We start from the raw sequence: 26,887 nt of genomic DNA, 5'->3' as shown, positions 1-26,887 counted from the left end.
CTCTCTTCAGTAAAATGACCATAACTCTTTGCACAGATGTCCGTTTGACCCCCATAATATACCGTTGGAAAGGTATTTCAAAGATCTACAATTTTCATGAAGGAGGTTTTTCCAAATTTCAAATACATTTTGAAATACGGATCGTATTTAACCATTTGACATCAAATTGCCAAATTCCAGAATGCTCAGAAATCCTTGGTTTCAGTATACGATTTGAAATACGGGCCGTATTGTGAAATACGATCCGTATTTAACCATATGACATTCAACTACCAGTTTACGATTTGATTTACGGCCCGTAAACTGAAATACGGTCACTGTTCATGGGCGTAAACCACCATCTTACAGCTGAAGAGGAAATTTCCAATTCCCACATTCTTTATCTGGTTTTCTAAGTCTAGGATCATGGTCAAAGCTTAGGTTAAAGGTACGGGGTGTTACAGTTTAGACCCATGCTTCGTCGTCCGTTGTCCCTTAAAAAAAAGGGTGGGCTCCATACTAAATAACACCGAGCAATAAAAAAAAAAGGAAGAAAAAAAAGTGGAACTCACCATCTCCAAACTCATGGGAAAAAAAAAGTGGACCCTATATTATCAAAATCAAGCAATATCAAAAAAAAAAAAAGTGAACCCCGTATTAAAAAAAATATAATGTTAAAAAAAAGTGCTGGCTTTGTATTAGTATCAAATACTAATATAATAAAATTTTAGATACGGAGCACAAATTACAATGTTATATTAATCGTGTTTTGAACATAGTATATTTATATATATCATATGCATAAAAATAGTACAAACTAATAATGTCAAAAAAAAAAAAAAGAGTGCACCTCATAAAGGGTGGACCTCATACTAAAAAATATCAACCAATATAAAAAATTAAAAAAAATAAAAAAAACAAAAAGTGGAACCCACCATCTTCAAACTCACTGTAAAAAAAGGTGGACCCCATATTAACAAAATCATGCAATATCAAAAAAAAAAAAAAGTGAACCCCATATTAAAAAAAATAATGTCAAAAAAAAGTGCAGACTTTGTATTCGTAGTAAACACTAATATACTAAAGTTTTAGATACGGAAGTACAAACTACAGTGTTATATTAATCGTGTTTTGATCATAGTATATATATATGCCTAAAAATAGTGCAAATTAAATAATGTCAAAAAAAAAGTGCGCTCCATATTCACCTTTAAATTAATCAAATTAAAATTGAAAGTATCAACTGATGCTTAAATATTGCTATTGTTTTATCTCAAAGAGAGGAAAATAGTTTCCTTTTAAACAAGTCTTCTCTTTTAAAAAATATTAATAAATTTGCCGATTTTGTATTCGTAGCAAACATTAATATAATAAAATTTTAGATGCGGAGCACAAATTACAATGTTATATTAATTGTGTATATATATATATATATATATATATATAATCACTATTAAAAAACAACTACATACACATAGATGCACTATAATCTAAAGTGTTGGGCCCGTACGCAGCACGGGCATAGGCCGTCTTTTTGTTTTTTCTTTTTTTTCCCCTCCCATTTTTAGGAGGATTTTGTTTTTTCTTTTTTTTCCCCTCCCATTTTTAGGAGGATTTATAGTGTTTCCACACTTCCCCTCCAGTGTGACTCGAACCCAAGACCTACCGATCGTGGGTGGAGGTGCTTAACCACTGAGCCATCCCTCACTTGTCGCATAGGCCGTCTAGTATATATATATATATATATATATATATATATATAAACTTAAAAAATGTTTGCCGTGAGTGACAAAAACTAAAGACCAACACACAAAATAGGATTAAAAATGCAAATGACCTCTGGGTTATCTTTATTTATAGATGTAACAGCCCCAAAAATAAAGGGCCATATATATTATTAGCCCAAGGACCAAAACCTTTTTTGAGCCTATCATATAACACTCTCCCTCCAAGGACTGCCTTACACTTTTACAGAGAAAACAGAGCATTTTCTTTTCTGATGGCCGGAAAAACGGGGTCGACGGCGAGTACATATTCACCGTCACCTGCAACGCGCAAAAAGAAGAGAGTCTCCTCTACTGCTGATTGGGTTCGCCCCGATAATCGTACCTTCTATCAATGCCGTCCTGCTTGTATGTCTTTCTCTCCTTACACACACACACACTCTCTCTCTCTCTCCTCTATTATATGGATTATCTTTCAGTCTTTTATTTCTCCTTTTTACTAGTATTATTTACTTATTCCTTATTCTTCTATCTCTATTGCTTCATTTGTTTTCCTGTCCTCTCTCTCTCCTTCCATATTTCTGATTTTTTTACTTTTTTTGTTTTAATGGACGATTATTTAGGGGTTGTTTGGTAGCTGGTTAAGTTATGTACGTCTTAAATCCTGCATTAGTAATACTACCCTGTTTGGTATGCATGAAATTCAACACACCTAATACAGTGTTTGCTATGCAATTTGAACCCACATAGCTAATATATGTAGTGTATAAGTTGAGGTCTCAAGTTCAATTCTCAATAGATAAAAAAGCACTAGGCGATTTCTTCCCATCTGTTCTAACCTTGGTGGATAGAGTTACCTGATATCACGTGGAATTAGTCAAGGTGCGCTCAAGCTGGCTCGGGCACTAGGGTTATCAAAAAGAAATATTATTTTATGCGAATGGAATAACTAATACATGAAGTGCATCAAGGACGAGCATGGCAAAGTATTGGTAGAGGAGACTCTCATTAGACGGAGATGACAGTCATACTTCTCCAAACTCTTAAATGAAGAAGGGGACAGAGACATTGTGTTGGGAGATTTAGAACATACAGGAAGGCGTCACGATTTTGGGTATTGCAGGAGTATTAAGGTTGAGGAGGTTAAGGGTGCTGTTCGTAGGATGCGTAGGGGAAGAGTGACCGGACCTGACGAGATTCCTGGGGAATTTTGGAAGAGTGCGGGCCCGGTAGGTTTGGAGTGGCTGACTAGGTTGTTTAATGTCATCTTTAAGACGGCAATGATGCCTGAAGAATGGAGGTCGAGTGTAATGGTCCCTCTATACAAGAACAAGGGAGATATCCAGAGTTGCAACAACTATAGAGGTATCAAGCTGCTAAGCCATACTATGAAAGTGTGGGAAAGGGTGGTGGAGATGAGGGTGAGGAAAGGCATGTCTATTTCAGAGAATCAGTTCGGATTCATGCCGGGACGCTCAACTACAGAAGCCATCCATCTTGTGAGGAGACTGGTGGAGCAGTATAGGGAGAGGAAGAGGGACTTACACATGGTATTCATCGACCTAGAAAAGGCTTACGACAAAGTTCCAAGAGAGATCCTATGGAGATGCTTGGAGGCTAAAGGTGTACCTGTGGCGTACATTAGGGTGATCAAGGACATGTATGAGGGAGCTAAAACCAGGGTAAGGACAGTAGGAGGAGACTCAGAGCACTTTCCAGTTGTGATGGGGTTGCATCAAGGATCAGCTCTTAGTCCGTTTTTATTTGCCTTGGTGATGGATGAATTGACGCGGCAAATTCAAGGTGAGGTGCCATGGTGTATGCTTTTCGCGGATGACATAGTCCTGATCGACGAGACTCGTAGCGGAGTTAACGCTAAGCTGGAGGATTGGAGACAAACTCTGGAGTCTAAAGGGTTTAAGCTGAGTAGGACTAAGACAGAGTACTTAGAGTGTAAGTTTAGTGAAGCACCTCAGGAGGCTGGCTTAGAAGTGAGGCTTGGTACCCAAGCCATCCAGAAGAAAAGTAGTTTCAAGTATCTTGGGTCTATTATGCAAGGCAGCGGGGAGATTGACGATGATGTCACACATCGTATTGGGGCAGGGTGGATGAAATGGAGGCTTGCTTTCGGAGTGCTATGTGACAAGAAGGTGCCACCACAACTTAAGGGCAAGTTCTACAAAGTGGTGGTTAGACCGACTATGTTGTATGGGGCGGAGTATTGGCCAGTTAAGATTTCTCACGTTCAAAAGATGAAATTTGCTGAGATGAGAATGTTGAGATGGATGTGTGGCCACACCAAGAGTGACAGGATTAGGAATGAGGATATTCGGGACAAGGTGGGAGTGGCCTCGGTGGAAGACAAGATGCGAGAAGCGAGATTGAGATGGTTTGGGCATGTGAAGAGGAGAGACACGGATGCCCCAGTGCGGAAGTGTGAGAGGTTGGCCATGGATGGTTTCAAACGAGGTAGGGGTAGGCCAAAGAAGTATTGGGGAGAGGTTAGACACGACATGACGCAGTTACAGCTTACCGAGGACATGACCTTAGATAGGAGGGTTTGGAGGACCCACATTAGGGTAGAAGGCTAGTAGATAGTCTCATTATCCTGTCTTATTAGTAGTCGCATTATCGTAGTATAATTTCTTGTGCTCTGATTTATGCTATTATCTGTTATTTTCTGTACTTTGATTATTTTATGTTATCTGTGTCGCTTGCGTTACTTCATTTCCATATCGCTTTGAATCTCTTAGCATTATCTGACCTCTTTTTATGTTTTTTATTGAGCCGAGGGTCTTTCGGAAACAACCGTCCTACCTTGGTAGGAGTAAGGTCTGCGTACACTCTACCCTCCCCAGACCCCACGTGGTGGGATTTCACTGGGTTGTTGTTGTTGAACAACTAAACCCTGTATAACTACTCTTTGCAGTGAATAATTCATAGATTCCTGCGTAACCAATCTTTGCATTACTAATACCTGTATAACTCTAACCAACTACCAAACGGTTGTACTGTTGAATTTACTGTTTCCTTTATTTCTGAAGCATCAATTAATTTTCTTCTATCTGTGAAGGTGCTACTCAAAAGGTTGCAATTGTTTTTGGAAGATGGAGTGTTGTATTTTGTAGTTAGTTTAAACATATGTTGCATTCATGTAAACAAATTGCATAGTGTAATATTTTTGGCAATGTTGTGATGGCCTTATGAAGATTAATTCTTACTAAGTGGTATTCTCCTGAATTTTTGATGAAGTGTCTAATGATAAAGTGTGCACTTCTTCATGTGTAACTTTTATTTCTACATCTATGAATTATACTCCATAGATTTCTTAAAATAAGGATCAATACCGTTGCATGTGTAAAGGGGGAAAGGAAACCAGACTGGAGGGCGTCTCAGGTTCAAATCCCAACAGAGACAAAAACACTAGGTGATTTCTTCTCATTTGTTCTAGCTTGGTGGATTGAGTTAGGTAGGTATCCCGTGGAATTAGTCGAGGTGCGCTCAAGCTGGTCCGGACACCACGGTTATTAAAAAAAAATATACAAACTATGCTGTAGGGAGGGAGTTTTGCTGGTTTTTGGTGGAAAGGGGGAGAGGAGGGGGAGGGGGGGGGGGTATGTGCTGCTGTAAAATCATAGGAAAAGGAGTGATGTATGATTTACAACATCTTCTGCAAAAGGATTTAGTGGAACTGTAAAAAATTGATGTAATGGTCAGTGATATGGAGAATGCTGGGTAGAGCATGCAAGCAATGTGCTGGTCCTGTTTGAAGTAATGAAACATGGTTAAGGAGACACACTGATGAATATATGAAGTCTAAGACGGGTGCATGGTGGTGGAGGTGGAGAAGCCAAGGTTTTTGTGTGCTTACTTGGATTGAGGTGATGAGATACAGATAATTCCATATTTTAATTCTCCTGAAACGCTAAACTTTGGATAGTGGAATTGATATTTTCCATTATATCAGGTGATTTCTTATGTGGAGTAGAGTTATGTGCTTGTAACATTTCAGTTTTCTCTGATTCCTGGATACTAGTTCTGGAGAAAAATATGAATTGTCTCTATAGGCATGAGATATATTTGAGTTTATCTTTTGTTTCATGAACCTTAGTGATTAGTAGAATCCAGGGGAATTGCAGGCCCATCTTTTCACACAATCTTATGATGGTGTATTGGTGTTCTTTGGTGTTGGCTTGTCTTCCACTTTTTAACATCATCTTGTTGCTCTTGCATTCTGGTCTGTTTCCCTGAAAAAGTTAGGCGCGTCTTCTCTCTTCTGTGTTAATAGTCTACTTTCATGAAAGTAGATCTAGCATACCCTGTGTAACTTAAAATCTCTTATTTCGTGTGAGATATAGTTGCAAGAATGAACTTATTCTGCTATTAAGTGAACTTCCCTTCAAGGACATCTGATAAAATGGGAATGAATGCTATTAGGTGAATAAAGCTGTCCATATTAGTTGAAGTCCATGTGTGCAAAGTCTAGTGTTTTTACATGATAACATTCTTCTGCTCTATTTCAAGTTATTGCTTGCATTTTTCTTATATCGCTGGTTTCTGTGCTGGCTTACGCACATCTCAACTAGCTCACTGCATAGTCCGTCCTGCCCAAACACAAGTTGTCTAGGTAACTCTGCCCACCAAGATTGGATGGGCTCACACAAAGTGTTATAGTTGGGATGCGAACTTGTGATCTCCTGGTTGTTGCTCCTAAACTACGAGCTGTCCCCTTTCGCCATATTTGCTTGCACTATATGTTCCAGCTAGTTAGTGGAGTATGAAATGTTCTGATGGATACTCAGTTAGTTGATATTTCCAAAAGATCTTATGTATTTTTAAACCATTTATCATCAAAAGGTCTTATGTATTATTAATGTTGTAGATATACTCTGTGCTAAATCTCTTGTTTGTACTGCCTTCCATTTTTATGGATTTAAGTTCTTTTTCATATCCATTTTCATTTACATATTCCGTCCTCTTTCTACTCCCGAGTTTTTGTGGTGTGATATATGATTGATTATTAGGCCACTCATAAGCATGCAATATGATCTAACATTGCAGATCTGAGGACTGGTGCTGTGAGCACAGCAGCAGGATCAGCATATGCAGAGTTTGGAAACACCAAGGTCATTGTATCTGTGTGAGTAGATGATCTATCTACAGTTTTTTTTTTTTTTTTAAATTCGAAACTTCAAAGCAGGTGAAAGAATCAGTCTGGTGGAAATTCTGCTCGAGATGTTATAGTTTTCTTCATTTTTGTAGAAAATACCTACATTCTGCCCCTAGTTTGGGGAGATTACCTAAGGTAAAATGATAAAAGATGAATTGTTCTCTCTTCTCTCTTACGAGTGGATGACGAAGAAAAATTATCTATGCAAGCACTATTTGGAGAAATTTAACTACGTGTTATCCTTTTTTTTTCTTGGACAAGGTAACAGGAACAGGTATTTTATTAACAATTGAAGTAGTCCTTAGCACAAAGACTGCTAAGAGCAAACCAGTGTTACATGATCCCAAAGTGGAAGATGGTTCCACTTGCGCTAATATGGGTTGTTTGGACAGAGAGAAATAGGAGAGCTTTTGAAGGTGTAGAGTCGAGTTTCTCTTAGTTGAGGAGTAGTCTCCGTTCCCTTATTTTCTTTTGGTGCACACAGAAAGTTCCTTGTTGTATAGACAATTGGTTGGAGTTCGTAGAGAATCATATCGTTTTGTAAATTCTCTACTTTTTTGGTATATCTCTTGTATACAGCCGTTGTAGCCATGTTTATGAATGAAAATACACGTACTTGATCAAAAAATAAAAAATAAATAAAAAGGCCCCAAAGAAAACCCTTAGTCCTAAACTAGTTACAAAGACCCCAAGATGTCAACTACTGAATCTACATCTTCTACTAGTGCCTCTTTGCACCAAAAATGAAAAAAAAAGATACAATTCATAATTTTTTTTTTTTTGTTCAGAGTTTGTTATCCCTTCAAAGTATTTTAAGTTTCTTGCCTTCCAAATTGTCCATCAAATGAATGCAGGGACCCAACCTTCTCTTCTTTACTTTCTACCCTTCTGTTTTTCTTATTACCTAGTTTCGTCTGTCCCTGACCTTCCTCTTTTTCTTCATTGTTGATCACCTCTTTCCTTTATTTCTTATCCCCTTTACTGTTCTAAGTTTTCAGATTCTTCTACATGAATAATTAGATAGCGTGTGCAGTAAATTTGGTGTATTAATCTGTTATGCATTGAATTGGCAAATTGACCTCTAGACTGGTTTTCAAGGCATAAACACGAGTATATTTATGAGGTATTGGAACGAAGAATGCCAATAATGAGGGTGGCTTCAACTACATAGATGTTGAGAGAACAAAATACTTACTAATAAAGCTACAATAGAATATTCATATTTGTGCTTGTTATCAGATAGACATACCAATATAAACTGATTTGTAAGAATAAAACTGCTGATTTATCCCATTAGGAAAGGGAAAAAAATCTCCTGCTTTTCTTGTATGTAGAAAGTCCGTAGAAAAGGAGCTCAACATAACTTGAGTGTGGTATTAACACTATTGTCCAATTCTACAACAACACGTCTACGAAGGCGTGTTTATTAGGTTGCTGTATATGTTTACTAATTTTGTGAAGTGGAGATTGTCTAACCATCTTAGTCTCTTCCTTTTAGGTTTGGGCCAAGGGAAAGTAAGAAAGCAATGATGTACAGTGATACAGGACGCTTAAATTGTGATGTTAGTTACACAACTTTTGCCACCCCTGGTCGTGGGCAGGTATAACAAGGATGGAACAGACCTTTTATCATTCTTTCCCCTTGTCATTGATATTCTTCGTTTAACTTCCATGTCTTTAACTGAAATTTTACTTGCATTAGGGATCAGACAACAAGGAACTTTCCTCAATGTTACACAAAGCTTTAGAAGGTGTTATAATTCTAGAATCCTTCCCAAAGACTACTGTGGATGTTTTTGCTTTGGTATTGGAATCTGGTGGAAGTAAGTTCTGAATCCTAGTTTTATACTTTACATTCGTGGTTTATTTGCTATCCTATATAGTACGTGTCTTTGGCTTGAGACTGGAAGAAGATTATCCTTGAATTTCTTAAGAAATGAAAAAGTACCTCGAATTATAAGAGATTAGAGGAAGGAGCACGGGGAAATTGTCAACTCTATTTTTGTTCATGCATCAAAGAAGTACATTTACGGTTCTGAAGGGGCACAATTATTATCCTAATCAACTGCCTTTGTTCAGAATCAGCACTCATTTCTTAATGAATAATCAGCACATTTTCAGAATTAGTACCTTTTCATAGGGCAAGAGGTTGGAGCAACAACAACATACCCAGTATAATCCCACCAGGTGGGGTTTGGGGAGGGTAGGGTGTATGCAGACCTTACCCCTACCTCCCAAGGTAGGGAGGCTGTTTCCGATAGACCTTCGGCTCAAGAGAGGGCAATAGGTTAGAGCAAGATCCTGAATTGACTTACCAGTCTTATGATATATTTCAATATTGAGGGTAGATAAAAGCATTCAATTAGTTGAATTAGATTGTGATCTAAGTTTGCTTTACTCTATATTTAGCCTTCTGGAAAATAAACTTGCATTTTGCTTCCTATTTTGTGCTTTTTTCAGGAATAGGCTATTGGTATTAGTTTGACTCCGAAATGATGACTTTTGAACTAACTTCAAAGAGGCTTTGACATTATAAACACTCTATGTTATGCTTGCAGGTGATCTCCCAGTGGTCATATCATGTGCTAGTCTAGCTTTAGCAGATGCAGGAATTTTGCTGTATGACTTGGTTGCCGCAGTTTCTGTGGTATGCATCAGACTACTTGCTTGTCCTTTGTTATCTGAGTTTACTTTTTAGGAATAGAAGTAATAGAAGCCCAGACTACTGATGTCGTTTTCTTTTAATTTTCCACTCTGATGTCATAAATTTGAAGGGAAAAACTATTACGTTTCTTCGCTTAATTACTTGGTATGGTCCCAAAAGTGTGACTATTCCTTTGAAGTATATATTTGTGTAGGCCTAGGAAACTTGTTTGTTGAGGAATAGTTCAAACTATGGGTGGGCATAATAACTGAAAAACCTGACCGCACCGAATTAATTCGGCTCTTCAGTTTCGGTCTTCGGTTTTGATTTTTCAAAAAGTTTGGTTTTCAGTTCTATGGAATCGAACTCTTATATTACGGTATCACTGCTGCTTTAGCTAAATCGGTATTTCGGTGCATCACTGCTGCTTTAGCTGCTGCAGTGCTGCTTGTGAGAACTTCTTGGTTGTTAATTAGGTCCAGACAGGATAGAAGTGTAGTGTGTGAATAGCTGATTATAATTATTGGAATTGTACACTTACTCTTAACATAATGACTCATGCGATTCACAATTTCACATGATGTGAAATAGGATATATGGATGAAAGAATGTTTGAAATGTGCCATATATTAGGATGGAACTGTTATTGTATGGTAATCTTACCGCTAAAATAGTGAAACCCTTTCGAAACGTATAATTATAACAATAGTAGTAACATAGTTGTAACAATAATATAATAATACAGTGTAATAGACTTGGTAGTCCACACAATTCACATTGATATTAAGGTAAATATGATTTCGTAGTTAAGAGAATTCTTTTTTATTGTGTAAAATAATGCAATGGGAAAAGGGATTAAGTAAATTTAACCCATAGTGGGTTATAGCCTAGTAATAATTAGTGGGATCCATCCAAAAGGAAGTGATTAAGTATTTTAGATCCTGAATGGTACTCAATTATTAATGCAAAGTGTTGAGTTTTGCTGCTTTAACTGCTGGCTGCTGCTGATATTATTTGCATGTATATAGCTGCTGCAGTGCTGCTTGTAGCCTTATTAGTTGTTCCGCAGGTTACGATCAACAATGGAAAGGGACGAAGGGTTGGTGGAATGAATGGAAAGAGATTGGATAAATGTGCTACGTATACACTTAATGGCTTAAATATGTGAACTTGCTTAATCATCATATAAGAAGGGACAATATTAAGCAGAAAATAGCCTATTTTTTTTAACTTGAAAAAATAGTCCAATATGCTAGGCCCGTACCGAAGAACCGAGCCGAACTAACTTCACTACGGTATTCGGTATATACCATCCAAAAACCGAAAATCAAAGTACTGTACCAGAATTCCGAACGCCCACCCCTGGTTCAGACAGTAGAAGTGTCAAATGGGTGGATTGGGCTGAATTTGAACAGGTCAAAATGGGCTAAATGGGCTGAGTAGTAAAATAGTTGGGGTTGAAATGTTTTGGGCTAAAATGGGTCATAACCCAATCCACCCAATTCTTACAACACAACAACAACAACAACAACATACCCAGTATATTCCCACAAGTGGGGTCTGGGAGGGTAGAGTGTACGCAGACCTAACCTCTACCTTGGGACGTAGAGAGGCTGCTCGAAATCCACCCAATTCTTACTAAGTTTAATTTCTTTGTTTGTTCTTTTATAATTTGTTTAAGTACCTTGAAAACAAAAATTCTCTTTATTGTTATATATAAAATATCAAACAAATAGTCTTTTTAAAAACATTTTGACAAAGTTTTCGCATGAATCAATTTGGGCTACATATCAACCAATTTCTGAGTGACCCTCCCAAACCTATGTGGGTTGGGCGGGTCGTGTTTTCATGGACTCAGTTCGCCACCCCTAGTTCCACCCCTAGTTCAAAGTGTGAGTTCTGATGAATCCTATAGGACCTATGTTGTATCTGGTGTTCCCTATGTTCCAAATTGAATGTCAGGTTTGCCTCCCCCCTTTACTCCGCCTGGGAGCATCGCTCTTTTGTACACTCTCAAGGCATAATGCCATGCCATCTTTATTTCACTATAGTGTGGCAGCTTTCAAATATTGGCTTATGTAAATTGTAATCATATGGTACCATAGGTTTTTCCTTATCGAAAAAGGTGGTACAACAGGCTTTTCCAGATTCTCAAATATTCGGGGTCTACTGATATTCAGACATCTATTTTTTTTTTCCGGTGTTTAGTCTTGTCTTGGAAAGAACCTTGTCATTGATCCTGTTTCCGAGGAAGAAAGTTACCAAGATGGAAGCTTAATGATTACTTGGATGCCTTCACGTAATGAGGTCACTCAATTGGCTGTAACTGGAGGATGGTCGACACCAAAGTTTCACGAGGTATGATATTTGTAACACATCCCATGCTACCTCTCTGCCTTTAGAGATTACACTTAACGTTTGTCTCTGATTGCAAATTTCCCGATGAGCTACTTAAATTATCTTCAAAAGAGTCGCATCTTGCCAATATTTGGAGCTCCATTTAAAACTAATCTTTATTTCTGTAGGCAATGGAGCTGTGCCTTGGTGCTTGTTCTAAACTGGGAGAGGTTATGAGATCATGTTTAAAAGATGTTGTTACTGATTCAAAAGAATAGAGCATTGTACTTTGTGCTTCTTTAGTCAAGATTACAGAATCAGCTATCAGTTTTCTCCTACAGGGCCTGTAAATTTTGCCATTCCAGATTAAACTTTTTTCACACGGCCTGATTTTGCGCTGTGGATTCTGTCAAATCAATGGAACATTTTTTTTTTTGGATATATCAGCAAGAATATTGAAAATGAGTTCATCTCTTTTATATAACCCTCTAGTAGTAGGGATACAACTTCCTTGATCTGTGAACTTTACTTAACAGGTTGTTACGGAATATAGCTACTTGGATCTAGGGCTGGTTTTGTGGGTTAAAGTGAATTCATTACTCTCTGGCTCAAACTTGAATTATAGATATGTATGCAAAAAAGAATCCAAAATGTGCACATAATATAATTACACATGCTGAATTTATTGGCTTTTGAATTTTGATTTACTTTTGCCACCTAGAATGGGAAAAGTAAGAAGGGAAAAATCAAATAAAAGCATACTCTGAGGAGATGAATATGTCTAATTATCTTATAAAATAATAAATTAAAGGTAGTCGTTACCAATTTCAAAAATAATAAAAAAAAACAAATAAATAAAGGCTGTTGCCTTGACTCATAATTCAATATGGCCTTTTATCTTTGCTAGTTGAAGAACCCGGAGCAGCCCGCAACTTTTTTAACACTTTATGAGAAGCCAGTAATTTGCAAAACATAGTATACAAACAGTTATTTTTTTTAATTCTTTTTATGTTATAAGCGAAAACAATATACTCCCGCCATCCTATTTTATATGAAGGTATTTAACTTGGTACTTTTTATGTAATTTTTAAATATGTAAATTTTATCATAAAATACTCGAAGAGTTTATGTTTACATCGAGTCAAAGATTATCTGCTTTGACCCTCGTACTTCAAATTTCCTAAGGAGGATAAAATAATAAATTAAAGGCTGCTGCTTGACTCACAATTCAATATGGCCTTTTATCTATCTAGTTGTAGAATCTGAAGTAGTTCGAAACTTTTTAACACTTTATGAAAAGCCAGTAATTTGGAAAAAATGATAGATTTCTTGTGCATTCTATCGTTTAAGTAATTTATTCTTTCTGATATACTAACTCAAACAACAAAATGCAATGCGCATTAGCAATCTTACCTTATACAACCTAGAGTGCCTCACAATCCTTCTGTTGATGTATTTCAAATGAGTATGTAGCATTAAAATTCAGTAGAAAATAGGCAATGTCCATTTACTATATTTTCGGTCAATATGTTGAACAAATAAAAATATTCGTCAAGTAAAAATAGAAGTGTCATAGTTAGGTTTGACCGGTTTCTTAAGAAATTTATATCATAAAATTTTGTTAATTATTCTATTGCGTATAAACAAAATTAGACTATTAAAACCATCTCCGTCCTCTTCTTGTAAAATACGGTACTTATATTTCTACTCCAATTGGAGTCAATATGTAGATATAGAGTTTAGCCTAAACAACAAAAACATAACTAAGAAGGGAACGAAATAGAAAAGATCATATACAAAGAATCAACTATGAAAATAAAATATCCTATACAAAAAGAAAGACAATAAATATAAGATCCTATAGTGCAAGGAAATAAACTAATTACAATGAAATCAATTATTTCCACGTATATATCATGCCGACAAGTGCATATATCAATCCTTATTACTTTGGCAAAGATGGTTCTCACCAATTCTCATTAACAAAATGTTTAAGTAACGAAGAAAGAAGAACAAACGAAAAAACAAAAGTTGATCAGCACAAACACATTTTGTATCTCTAGCATAACAACAACATATCCGGTATATTCCAACAAGAGGAGTCTGGGATGGGTGAGTGTACGCAGACTTTATCCCTATCTTTGTAGGCAGACATTTTCTATCTCTCGTAGCATGTCTTATGTTTCCAAATTCTTCATAGTTCTAACCAACCCTTTGATATCATCAATGAGAGATTCGAGGTTATTGTACGAGGAACCTCCTTCTCCAACACTTAGTTTCGCAAACTTCGATAATTTCTCAACTGATTTCTTGAACTCATTCTTTTTTGTTGCCATAAGATCTTTTACAATTTTCCCTACAACGGATATGTCAAAGATGTCCTTCATGTCAAATCCAATCTCCCAAAACTCATTTACTAATCTACTTGTGACTCTCTGGTCCACATATTTAGGCCAACAAATCATGAGCTTTCCCTTAACGATGCTTTCCAATGTTGAGTTTCATCCACTATGGGTCAAAAACCCACCAGCGGATGGGTGGGATAATACCATCTTTTGTGGAGCCCAACTCACTATGTAACCATTTTCCTTGCTACCGCCTCTACAAGTTCCTTCATAAATTGATCATCCAATTCGCCTCCCTTTAAAATGTTAGGCCTCATGACCCGGAAAAATTTAACTTTACTATTTAAATAGGCCATGCCAAAATTCTAAACTTTCTTCTCTTGAAAGAATTGCTAGACTTCCAAAGCTCACATAAATTACGGATCCCATGGACTGATGATCAAGCCATTTAATGGAATTATGGACTTCTTCCCACAAACTATTTGAGGACAACAATTGTTGAGTAGTTTCTGCAACAAGTCTAGTCTTCAAGTGCAAGTGCAAGTGCGGAGGGCCGATTGCATATGTTTTAGAAGGGGAAAATGACATAATAATACTTGTTAAGATCCTATATTGCAAGACATAAGGATACCTTTCTTTATTTACAAAATATACCAATTTAATTACAAAATTACAAAACATACCAGATCTGGAAAAAATTAAAAACTCACCCTTTTCCCTATATTATGGGCTGAAATTCCAATTTCATGTATATGATGCCCTAATATTCCAATTCCCACGAATATATATACAGAACATCAAACTTCGGATATAAGTGCTCGTGGATTTTCCTCCAAGCACACTGATAAATCTTTAGCAAATATGGGCCGTCTAATAAGCCATTTAGCAAAGGCAAACATGTTCTTGAGCCCTGCATCTCTATATTAGACGGAATTTAAAAATAAATCCTCTTCTTCTTTCCCATTTGTTCACATTGCTAAAATCATTTGTTAGTTGTTCCCTTTGTTATTTTCAAAGTACGAATACTGCAGTAAACTAGATATTAGAATTGTTGTACAACATATCATAATTTCGAGAAAATGATCAAAATGGTCCTTAAGGTATGGGTTTTGGTTCCATTTGGTGTATACACATTATTGGAGTAGTCCTTGATGATTTAGTTTTGCTGCGACAGTTGGGGGTTTTGGATTCCATGAAGGATAATTTGATGAATTTGTTGAATAATTAGTTTGTGTTTATGTTTTTAGGTTTTACATGATTAGGGATTTGAATATAATTAGTTTCTGGAAAGTTTTCTAATTATTATGGTTTTTAATAGTTTAGTTCTTAGGAGATTGGGCAATGAATTGTATGAATAATGGTAGAATCGTGAATTATGTAAAGCATAAAACTGTATGAATGATGGTAGAATCATGACTTATGTTTCAGATTTTTTTTTTTTTTTTAAAGTTTCCTATGTTCTTGTTGTTGTATTAAATTTGTATGAATATTGTATGAACGTTGTATATAATCTAACTGAAAATTATACATATAATCTAACTGAAAATTATACACAAAAATATGAGCGAAATACTAATCCTTAAGCGGGATATACATATTTCATACCTATTTCACTGTTCATACAAGAAAATTTGAGTGAAATTTTTAAGCCCTGAGTGAAATATACACATTTCATATATTTTGCATACACAAAATTCTGAGTGAAAATTTTAAGCTTTGAGCGAGATATACACATTTCATACACAAAATTTTTGAGCGAAAATTTTCGTATATGTTTTGTAAGAAATCTATTGGTATGTTTTGTAAACTGAAAAGTATCATCATATTTTGTAAATATAACATATTCTTATGTATATATAGGTTATTCTCCCTTTTAGATGAGTAAGAGCTAATACAAGAAAGAAAAAGCCCATTTAAATCCTCAAATGTGTTGAATAGGAGGAGTCCATGGGCTTGTGGCGTCTTTTTGGGTGACGTCAACATTCTGCCTATGGAAAGGCCCACGAAGGGGTTGGGGTGGCCCGGATCAGAGTCATGATCAAACCTGCATGGCGCTTGCTTAATGGGTTTAGTTAAGAAATAAAGTTGTGCTCTTGAGATATAGCTTTTGACATGATGGTAAAGCCCTCATCCTAACATACATTAAGTGGATAGTTTAATCTGTTCACTAGGCTGGAATGAGCTAGCTCTTGTGAGAAATTGAAAACATTTCTTTTCCATTTGATTTTAATTAACGTATCTTCACCTGTAACCCTCGTAACATGTGTTAAAAGGATATAATACACCATCAACCAGCTAAATAATTAATGAATGACAGATGAGAAGTAGAACTTACATTTTTAGAGCAAATGCTGCACAAACTCCATATATAAAATATGGGACTCCAAGCTTAATTTCACCAGCTCAGAAAGAAAACAAACAGTAGGTGTATATACAATTGGCATGGAGCGCCAGCAGGAAGAAACAGTCATTCCTCACGTTCTCTTCTTCCCTCTCCCGTTACAAAGCACAATCAATTCCATGCTGCAACTAGCCGAGCTCTTGTGCCTTGCAGGTAGGGGGTGTCAAATGGGCTGGTTGGGTTGGAATTGGGTGAGTCAAAATGAGCTAAGTTAATAAATAGGCCGGTTATTAATCCACCCAAAAGTGACTTGGGCTGAAATGCAATGAGAAATTCCATAAGTTGCTATAGTTTAGAGCGTAATTACGAAACATAGCTATATTTTTTGTATTTACGAAACTTAGCTGTACAGTTGTAAAGCTGAAGAGCTATATCAGGCGGGGATCAAATGTATCAGCGAAAGAGCTGTATTAGGCAGCGGGTATCATGTGGGTATTAGTGCATACTATACCAGACAACTGTGTTAGCGCATACTGTATCAGCCTATATGGTTACGCGTGTGTACTGTGTAGTTCTACAAAACCCCAAATGTAGCTACTTTTCGTAATTTTTTGAAACTTTAGCTATGTACCGTAACTACAGTCAAAATGTTAAAATTTACTTTAAATTATACTAGCTTGAGCAGATTGGACGGATCATGTTTTATGGGCTAATTTTGTCACCCCCTACTTCCAGGCCTAAAAGTCACCTTTATCAACACTTTTCACAATCAAGAACGTCTCCTTCGTCACACCAACGTGCAATCTCGTTTCTCACAATATCCATAATTCCGATTCCTCACATATCGGATGGCCTCCCCGACGACCACCCGCGCTCCGTCAAACAATTCGGAGACATCATCACCTCCTTACAAATCATGGCGGAGCCTTTTCTCAGAGAAATACTTAGCGATGTTGTTGAAACACCAGTCACATGTGTTGTACCAAATGGGCTGCTTTATTATGCTGTTGATATTGCAAATGAAATGGGAGTTGCTGTTATTCCCTTTCACACTATTAGCTCTTCTTGCCTCTGGGTTTATCTCTGTCTACCAAAACTCATAGAGGCTGGCGTTCTTCCCTTCGAAGGTATTCCTTTTCTCCTTTGTTTTGCTACAGTAATATTGATTTTTGTTCCAATGGTTGTTTTTAGTAAATGTTACTCCCTCTATTTCAAATTATTTGTCTTAGTTTGACTTAACACAGAGTTTGAGAAATTAAAGAAAATTTTGAATTTTAAATTAAAGATATGAATAATGTAACAAAAAGCTATTTAATTTTGTAATTTTAAACATGCCATGTGTTATGTTGAAACTAAAAAGTTGTTAAATTGAAAAAGAAGCATTCTTTTTAAAACAGAATAAAAAGAAAAGTACGGAGACAAAAAAATTGAAACAAAGAGTGTATCTCTAAAGAAAAAAAAAGATTTTTCTAACGTGTGATTTTAAATAAGTAATTATATTTCTTTGACTATAAAAATATGACACTTAATGTAAAATAAAGAATTTGAAATTAACTTTTTTAATACAGAAATATTTCTTTTTAAATAAACAGAAAAGAAAAAAGTCTCACATTAAATGCATGGAAGGGAATACGGAGTATATTAAGATCAAGGTCACGGCTAGGCACTACTTTGACTTGCATTCATCTTTCTTTTCGTTATAGAGAGCATCCCAATGGGGTCCGGATTCCCTTCCGTACATTTAGCTCTCAGTATATTTTTAATTTATTTTGTTTAATAAGTAAGAAGAAAATACTGTCCAAAAAAGTATGTACACATGCAAATATTATGGTGATGGGGTGGTGGTCAGAATTAAAATACTATGTTTCAACTTTTACTCATCTTAATATTTAACAAGTTATATTTTATTAAACTAAAAGTTATGTGCTTATGTATACTACTTATTGCAATATTCATGAATTTTTATATATAGATTTATAGTACTCCGCATTAAAGTATAGGTTCATAATCCTTGGTATTCTACATCTACCTTTGGATGGAGGTGGGGGCTATGAGAGTGGATTTAGAAGCGGAAAAATGAGATGTCACTTAATTATGAAACTCGTCTTCTTTACTTTCACTTGGAAAAAGTAAAATAGACAATAAAATGATGAAAACTGTATTCCTCCTTCTGTCTCAATTTATTCGTATGCCCTTTAAATATTTTAAATTGTTAATTATTGTGACTTATAGTTTTTTTTATGTAGTTACGAAATATGTAAATTTTTTTTTTTTTTTTAAAGGTTGTGTATTCAAATTCATCGTCAAAATAAAAAAGTTTGACTCTTAAAATCTGAACTGTATCACGTAAATTGAAATAAGAAGGGTTATCATGAATTCACGATTTCTTTGTTTTACTAGCTTTCACTTCCCCATTAATATTAGGCATGCACCGGGTCTTCTGTGACCTCGATCACTGTTCCCAAGTTGGCATCAAACTCTCATTTGACTTACATTTTCCAGGGAATACTATTTGTTCCACTTTTGAAGAAGTCAATAAATTTGGAAAGCTACAATTGTAAATACTCATAACCAGAACCAACTTTATATTTTCTTCTAGGAAATGACTTGGATGCACTGGTAACACATATACCAGCCATGGAAGGTCTTCTCCGACAACGAGATCTTCCACACTTTTGTCTCTTGGATTATAAGACCAATCTATATTATCAAACCGTTTTAAAGGGCATTGAGAGGATCCCACAAGCTCATGGTGTAATACTGAACACATTTGAGGATTTAGATCGATGAGCCTTTTCTTTCTTGTATTCGTTCTTACACTTCTAAAACATATGCAATCGGCCCATTACACTTGCACTTGAAGACTAGACTTGCTGCTGAAACTACTTTACTATTGTTGTCCTCAAATAGTTTGTGGGAAGAAGACCACAATTATGTTAAATGGCTTGATCAACATTCTATGGGGTCTGTAATTTATGTGAGCTTTGGAAGACTAGCGGTTCTTTCAAGAGAATTTTTTTTAGAATTTTGGCATGGCCTACTAAATAGTAGAGTTAAATTTTTATGGGTCATGTGGCCTAACATTTTAAAGGGACGTGAATTAGACAATCAATTTATGAAGGAACTTGTAGAGGGTAGCAAGGAAAATGGTTACTTGTTGGTGGGTTTTTGACTCATAGCGGGTGGAACTCAACATTGGAAAGCATAGTAGATTGTTGGCCTCAATATGTGGACCACGGAGTCACAAGTAGATTAGTAAATGAGTTGTGGGAGATTCGGTTTGATATGAAGGACATATTTGATAGATCCGTTGTAGAAAAAATGGTACTCCCTCCATTCCATATAAAATGATCTTTTATGCTTTTTATTTTGCTTCAAAATAAGTGACACTTTAGGATTTTAAGAAGAAATTAATTCTATTCTTTCAAACTTACTCTTATTTATAATCAAGAATCATTAAATAACTTTTATTTTTCTAAGCATTAATTAGAGGTAAGTTAGTAAAAATACTCATAATTTTCTAAGAATAAGTAATTTCTTAAAGGATGTGCATGAGTTAAAAGAGTCACTTATTATGGAATGGAGGGAGTAAAAGATCTTATGGGAACACAAAAGAATGACATCAAGAAATCAATTGAGAAATTATTGAAGTTTGTGAAATTAAGTGTTGGAGAAGGTGGTTCATCGTACAATAACCTCGAATCTCTCATTGATGACATCAAACGGTTGGTTAGAACCAGAAAGAATTTGGAAACATAAGAATTTGGAAATGTGTTTGTGCTGATCAACTTATGTTTTTTCGTTTCTTCGTTACTTTAACATTTTGTTAATTAGAATTGGTCATAAGTCATAACCATCTTGCCAAAGTTATAAGAATTGATATATGTACTCGTCGGCATGCTATATATGAAGATATGATTGATTTTATTGTAATTAGTTTATTTCCTTGTACTATAGGCTTATATATTTATTTTCTTTCTTTGTGAATAAAATATTTAATTTTCCTAGTTGATTCTCTATGTGTGATCTTTTTAATTAATTTTGTTTCCTTCTTAGTTATGTTTTTATAGTTTAGATTAAACACACTCTCTCTCTCTGCCCCCTCTCTCTCTTGAAGTAGAAATATACGAATCATATTTTATAAGAAGAGAAATCGAAATGATTGGAACGGTTTCAGATAGTCTAATTTTATTTATACGTACATAGTAGGATAATAAAAACGATTGTATGATACAAAATTTCTTAAGAAACCGGCCCAACCTAACTATTAACACTCCTATATTTAACTGACGAATATTTTTATTTGTTCAACATGCATATTCACCGAAAACATAGTAAATGGATATTGCCTATTTTCTAGTGAATTTTAGTGCTACATACTCATTTGAAATACTTCAACATTACTCCAACAGTCTCTATAATACTTGTACCTTAATCTAAATGAGTAGTTTAACGTGTTATTCAGCCAATTCTACAAAATTAAAGGTCATCCTAACATATTAAACAAGTTAATTTTAGGAATTCAAAATATATTTAATTATGTATAACGTATCATCATGTTTTTTTTCCTTTCTAGGAATAAGTTTTTCATGGAAATTTCATATATAAGAATATATGTAAAATTGCAATTTATGAATCTAAAGCATTTATCTGGTGGTATGTTCAATTCTAGAAGGAGAAATGTATAAGTTCAAAAGTGAGAACGCTTGCCTTTTTGACTTGCAGATTTACAGAAAAAGCTATTCCTAACATTAATGACCTTTTGACTAAAAAAAGTCAGAAGTCAGCCCATAAAAAAAAGTTTGGTCAATATAATTTTGAACATTTCAACAATAGTGGCTTACCTATAATTAAAATTACTAATAATTTCTCACCTATAAATATCTCTGCCTTATTAGACTTTCCTCCACACTTGTCAACTGATTCATACAAAGATGAACTTCTCTTCATCAAGAAAACATTACTCATATTTCTTTTTTCTTTTTGCATTAGCTATAGTAGTTGATGTTCCAAGATTAATCTTGGCACAAAACATTACTCCTATTTCTGATATTGTCTCTGATGCATTCTTTAATGGAATAGCTGATCAAGCAGCTTCTAACTGTGAAGGAAAAGGGTTTTATACAAGGGCTAGGTTCTTTGAAGCTCTTAAATCTTATCCTAATTTTGGAACTGTGGGTTCTACTGATGATTCTAAGCGTGAGATTGCTGCTTTCTTTGCTCATGTCACCCATGAAACTGGACGTAAGCTTTATACTTGCTTTTCCATTAATTCCTGTTGTAAAATTTGCTGGTGAAAGTACAATAAACTATAGTTGAAAAAATAAATTGAACAATAAATATATAAATAAATATTCAGGCTGAGGCACAGATATCTCGCTGTCTTTAAGGAGTTTCAAGCCTACTGCGGAATAATCTTCACTGGTTCAGCAGTATAACTCTTGCTTGTCCTAGCAGCCCTACAATATCTTATAACCCAAATAACTCCGGATTATTTGAAGAGACCAAAGCCGCACCAATACAAAAAAGTTTACATAGTTTGAGGTCTAAATCCTACCTAGGAGAATTTCATTTGTCTAGGAAGACTTAAAGTTAAAATATCAATTTCGGACAAAATGACTTAAACCTGCTTCTCTACTGTTTATTTTTCGCGCATTCTCCTTCAATTTTTAGGTCATACATTCGCAAAATCATTTTTAATACAGAGTTTCACCTCTCGAAATAGCACTTTCATGCCAATTAGTCGAACCTTTTTTATAGACGGAATACCTAAAGACCACCCTAAACTTGGGGGTATTTTTAGACCAAAAAGTGAAGGGAGGGTATCTATGAACCATTTTCCATACTTTTTTTTTTAATTTAATTAACGTACAACTAATTTTGTGTTTCGTTTTACACACAGACATGTGCTACATAAATGAGATAAATGGTCCTTCAGGCGACTATTGTGATGAGAACAACACAGAGTACCCATGTGTCTCAGGCAAGAACTACTATGGTCGAGGACCCATTCAACTATCATGGAACTTCAACTATGGACCTGCAGGAAAAGCCATTGGATTCGATGGCCTAAATGACCCTGACATATTGGCAAGAGATGGTGTTATTTCCTTCAAGACAGCCTTGTGGTATTGGATGAACAATTGTCATTCTCTCATTACTTCTGGCCAAGGTTTTGGCCCAACTATTCGAGCCATTAACGGTCAGCTTGAATGTGATGGTGGCAACCCTCAGACTGTTGCTAGAAGGATCGAGTATTATACTCAGTATTGTCAACAACTTGGTGTCGAGACTGGGGATAATCTCACGTGTTAGGACCCTAGACAAGTTGGCATGATACAACAATATACATTTTACTTACACGGTTGTCAGGCTTGCATAGATATGTTTTGAAAATTGAATAAGACTTTATTATACTTGATTTTGGTTACAAAAAACATACTCCCTCCATCCCTTTATGTGATGCATTTTCACCAGACATGATATTTAAGATTTTTTCTTTACGAAAATTATTGCCTCAAATAAATTATACTTAGATATTTATGCAATTATAAATCATTTCATTAAGAATACTAAAAATAAGAAGTTTAAAGTTAATTAATCCAACCGTTTTAATTTATGTAAACCAATTTCCTTATTATATATTTCATGCCAAAAAAAGCACCTCTTTTTATATTTAGAAATAATTTACCTTTAAGCAATGATTTATAGTCGCACAAAATATATGTAACTCATTTAACACCACAAATTTAAAAGTTTTTTTTTTTTTTAAACTTCGTGCTCAATCAAAAAGTTTCCCATAAACTGAAACATAGGAAGTACTTTTTAACATACAAAGATACTCCCTCCGTTTCAATTTATATAAACCCATTTGACTGAGCATGATATTTAAGAAAGAGGAAAGACTTTTGAAATTTGTGGTTCAAAATAAGTTTTGAAAATTTGTGTGGCTGTAAATCATTCATAAAGTGAATTTATTTTCAAATTAGGAAAGAGATCATTTATTTTGATACGGACTAAAAAGAAAACAAGTTCAAACAAATTAAAACAGACGGAGTATCATCTTTTGGGATTGAGTAATCGAGATGCACACGAGGAATATTTGTTTTTCTATATACGCGTTTTTGTTGACTATTACACCACTTCCACTGTCGATCTATCATTGTCAAATCATTATCCTCACTATCTCGGCATCGTCACGCAGTTGTAGGTTAAATTTAAATCGTGCCCTAGGAATATATCTATAAAAAATTGACATGCTTAATCTTTGACAGTCTATAATATTGCGATTTTATAAAATAATCTAAAATAATTCTCGGGCACATGCCTAGCACGGGAATCACCTCACCTAGAGCCTGTTTGGATTGACTTATTTTAGATGCTTTAAGTCAAAATAGCTTTTAAGTATTTTTGTAGTGTTTGGATAAAATAAAAAAGTATTTTTTAACATTTGTTTTAAGCCAAAACAACCAAAAGCCACTACAAGAAAGTATAGAAATGACAACAAAAAATTTAATATTTGGCAACAACTTAGTTTTATTGTTGACAAATGAACTTTTTTGTTGCCAAACAATTTAATTTTGTTGCAAAAAGTATTTTTGACAATAAAAAAAAAAGTTGTTGCACGCCGTTGCAATAACAGCCGTTGGGAAATGTTTATGCAACATTTTTTTTTAACCAAAAATACTTTTTGCAACAATAATCAATTTATGGCAACAAAAAAATATTTGTTGCCAAATATCTTTTTTCTTTTAGTGAGCCATAAGCCAATCCAAACGGACACCTAGTATTTTACTACTATATAGAAAGGTGAGTGTGGGCACCTTTTGGTCGTCCGTTAGCACTTTTTCGTCGTCCGTTTGTGGGCCCAAAAAAAATTGTGGGTCCACATATTTTAAACAAATACTAATATTTTTTAAAAAAAAATTGTGGCTCACATATTTTAAACAACTACTAATATTTTAAAAAAAAATTGTGAGCCCCATATTAAACACCAACCAGTAATAAAAAAAAAGAGAAGAAAAAAAAGTGGAACCCACCACATCCAAACTCACGGGAAAAAAAAAGTGGTGATAACGTCCAAATCCACTCCTCAAAGAGAAAGTGTACACGGTCGTATGCAATATAATTTACCCAACTATGAGTCGGGGTCGATCCCACAGGGAACAATATGCTAGGCGATTAAGAAAGTAAGGAACTTTCACCAACTAAGCTAAAGCCAAACGATGGATAATATTTTGGTTTTTGGAGAATATTATAACTAATGCGGAAATGTAAACTAACCTAGAAAGCAAGTAAAATGATCAATGACCACAAGTTTGGATACAAAGGAAATTACACTCAAGTAACGATCCAATGTATTTCATGATTTTACAACTAAGAGCGGGTTTATGTTAATAGATAATGATTTCTAAAATCTCATTGAAAGTCTTCCAAACAAATCAATGAATTTCACTCTAAGCTTTTCCAAGCCTTAGAGTGTGATATTAGGCACAATCAATTTAACCTCAAGTAACTATCCTCTTCCGAGCTCAAGTTATTAGATGGGTTTAATGACCCAAATCCTTGTTAACTAATCTTTCCCAACCTAGATTTCCTCTTCCGAGCTCAACCTAAGTAAATGGGTGAGTCCTAGGGTTAGCTAATCCCTTTGGAAACATTCAAGAACGAGATTAATTAAATAAACAATAACCCACTTCATTAGGAATAAAAATCATTCAATACATAAGCATAACGAGAGTTTCAAACCAAACTTTAATCAAGAATATTTTCATAAAAAAAATTCAAGTAAAGAAAATAAATACTACACACCGATATACAATACAAAACAAGGAATTGAAGAAAGGATTAAGAAATATCTCATTAAAGTGCTTCCAATCTTCTCCTCCAATGGTGTAGGTGAAACCCTAGCCTCCAAGCTTGTAAGAAAAATGGCCAAAGATGTGTTTAACAAACCCTAGTTGGCTTTTTATAGGAACAGGAATAGCAGAAATCGTCAAAGCCCAAGTTCTGCTCGGACTGGGCTTAAAATCCTTCAACACGTTCGCGCCATTGTCCTGCGCGAACGCGTGGAATCACTCTCTTTTCTTCAGCGCGAACGCGTGACATCCGAGCGTGAACGCGCAGAGTTAATAACACGCGTGGGCGCGAACGCGTGGGTTACCTGCGCGAACGCGCAGAGTAATTTTCCACCAAAATTTCCAGAATGTCCAATTGTTTCCAGTTTTGCAGCTTTTTTTGCTCTTTTTTGCTTGGTTTCCACACTTAGGCTCTAGGGACCCCGTATTACCTGAAACATACTAAAAACCACGTAAAATAACATAGACTTGCTTAAAAACAAGTAAAACTTATAGCCGAAAGACATCGATTGTGGCGTAAAATCACGCCACATCACAACCCCCAACTTAAAGTATTTGCTTGTCCTCAAGCAAGCCATACAAAACAACGACTCAATCTAACACCTAGATATCATAGAGTAACAATGTCTACATTGGTTTTGATTCTGAACTGCCAGCATGTATGTTTTTCTTCCAAGGACCACCCCAATTTTCTATTTTAAAGCAATATACACAACTCAGGAACACTACGACTAACAATGAAGTTTCAATGCATGACATTACGTTATCGAACATATCATGGTGCACACAAATGCTACTTTAGGCGGTCACTTTATTTTGTTCAATTCTCATCCTTATGCCCTCACATAGACCAAAGAATGTCCCAACACACATATATACGACAAGAATGGGACGAAGATGAAAGAGAAGAGAAAAACACTCAACACTCACAAAGAATTCATATCTACACATGCAAATACCATAGGCTTGCCCTTATTTTCTATGTTCTCATCCTAGGCTCGTTCGGTTGTGATCACATTAGGACTTGTTTCGGCTTGTAATGTAGGTTTAGGGACGGGTCGGATACTTTTTGGATATTAGTGACTCACCCTCCTTGAACACTACAACATCTAGTCACCTTAATTTGCCTCTTTTCTTTCCACCCCTTTATTTTCTTTCACGTTTTCGACCTCGATGTGGTTTTACTCCTACCCAACTTACAAATCTTTTTGTGTTACAATTTTCTGATTTTATATATATATATATATATATATATATGTGTGTGTGTGTGTGTACCCGCAACTGCCACATCGAATCTCCACTAGCAAACTCCACCACCCCCAACTTATGTTTTTAACATCTACTCCACATTTAATTCACCCCCAACTTAGGCATTTTGCCTCATCTAACTAGTAGCAGCAAGGAGGGAATGGGTGCGAAGATGGATTAATTGCACAAAGGGTAAGGTTTCATAATTGGCTAGCCAAGAAAAAGGTCAAAAGGCTCAAAA

General features: G+C 35.4%; 2 protein-coding genes and 2 pseudogenes across 2 annotated transcripts; 3 read left to right on the top strand and 1 right to left on the bottom strand.

Moving 5' to 3' along the window:
• The first annotated feature begins 1,883 nt into the window (after window positions 1-1,883).
• LOC132605981 (exosome complex component RRP41-like) lies at window positions 1,884-12,319 on the top strand. Its single transcript, XM_060319276.1, has 7 exons — window positions 1,884-2,111; window positions 6,765-6,843; window positions 8,372-8,474; window positions 8,576-8,696; window positions 9,432-9,520; window positions 11,726-11,875; window positions 12,043-12,319. Exons 1-7 carry the CDS (start codon window positions 1,979-1,981, stop codon window positions 12,130-12,132), a joined length of 765 nt encoding a protein of 254 aa, XP_060175259.1. The 5' UTR covers window positions 1,884-1,978; the 3' UTR covers window positions 12,133-12,319.
• A 1,668-nt stretch (window positions 12,320-13,987) lies between these two features.
• LOC132607715 (7-deoxyloganetic acid glucosyltransferase-like) lies at window positions 13,988-16,182 on the bottom strand (annotated as a pseudogene).
• A 459-nt stretch (window positions 16,183-16,641) lies between these two features.
• LOC132607714 (7-deoxyloganetic acid glucosyltransferase-like) lies at window positions 16,642-20,368 on the top strand (annotated as a pseudogene).
• Window positions 20,369-21,447: 1,079 nt separating this feature from the next.
• On the top strand, window positions 21,448-22,961 carry LOC132605979 (endochitinase EP3-like). Its single transcript, XM_060319275.1, has 2 exons — window positions 21,448-21,784; window positions 22,443-22,961. Exons 1-2 carry the CDS (start codon window positions 21,475-21,477, stop codon window positions 22,853-22,855), a joined length of 723 nt encoding a protein of 240 aa, XP_060175258.1. The 5' UTR covers window positions 21,448-21,474; the 3' UTR covers window positions 22,856-22,961.
• The last annotated feature ends 3,926 nt before the right edge of the window (window positions 22,962-26,887 follow it).

This window comes from Lycium barbarum, chromosome 8, assembly GCF_019175385.1.
Source record: "Lycium barbarum isolate Lr01 chromosome 8, ASM1917538v2, whole genome shotgun sequence".
Taxonomy (NCBI): domain Eukaryota; kingdom Viridiplantae; phylum Streptophyta; class Magnoliopsida; order Solanales; family Solanaceae; genus Lycium; species Lycium barbarum.
This window is presented reverse-complemented; position numbering and strand designations above follow the sequence as displayed.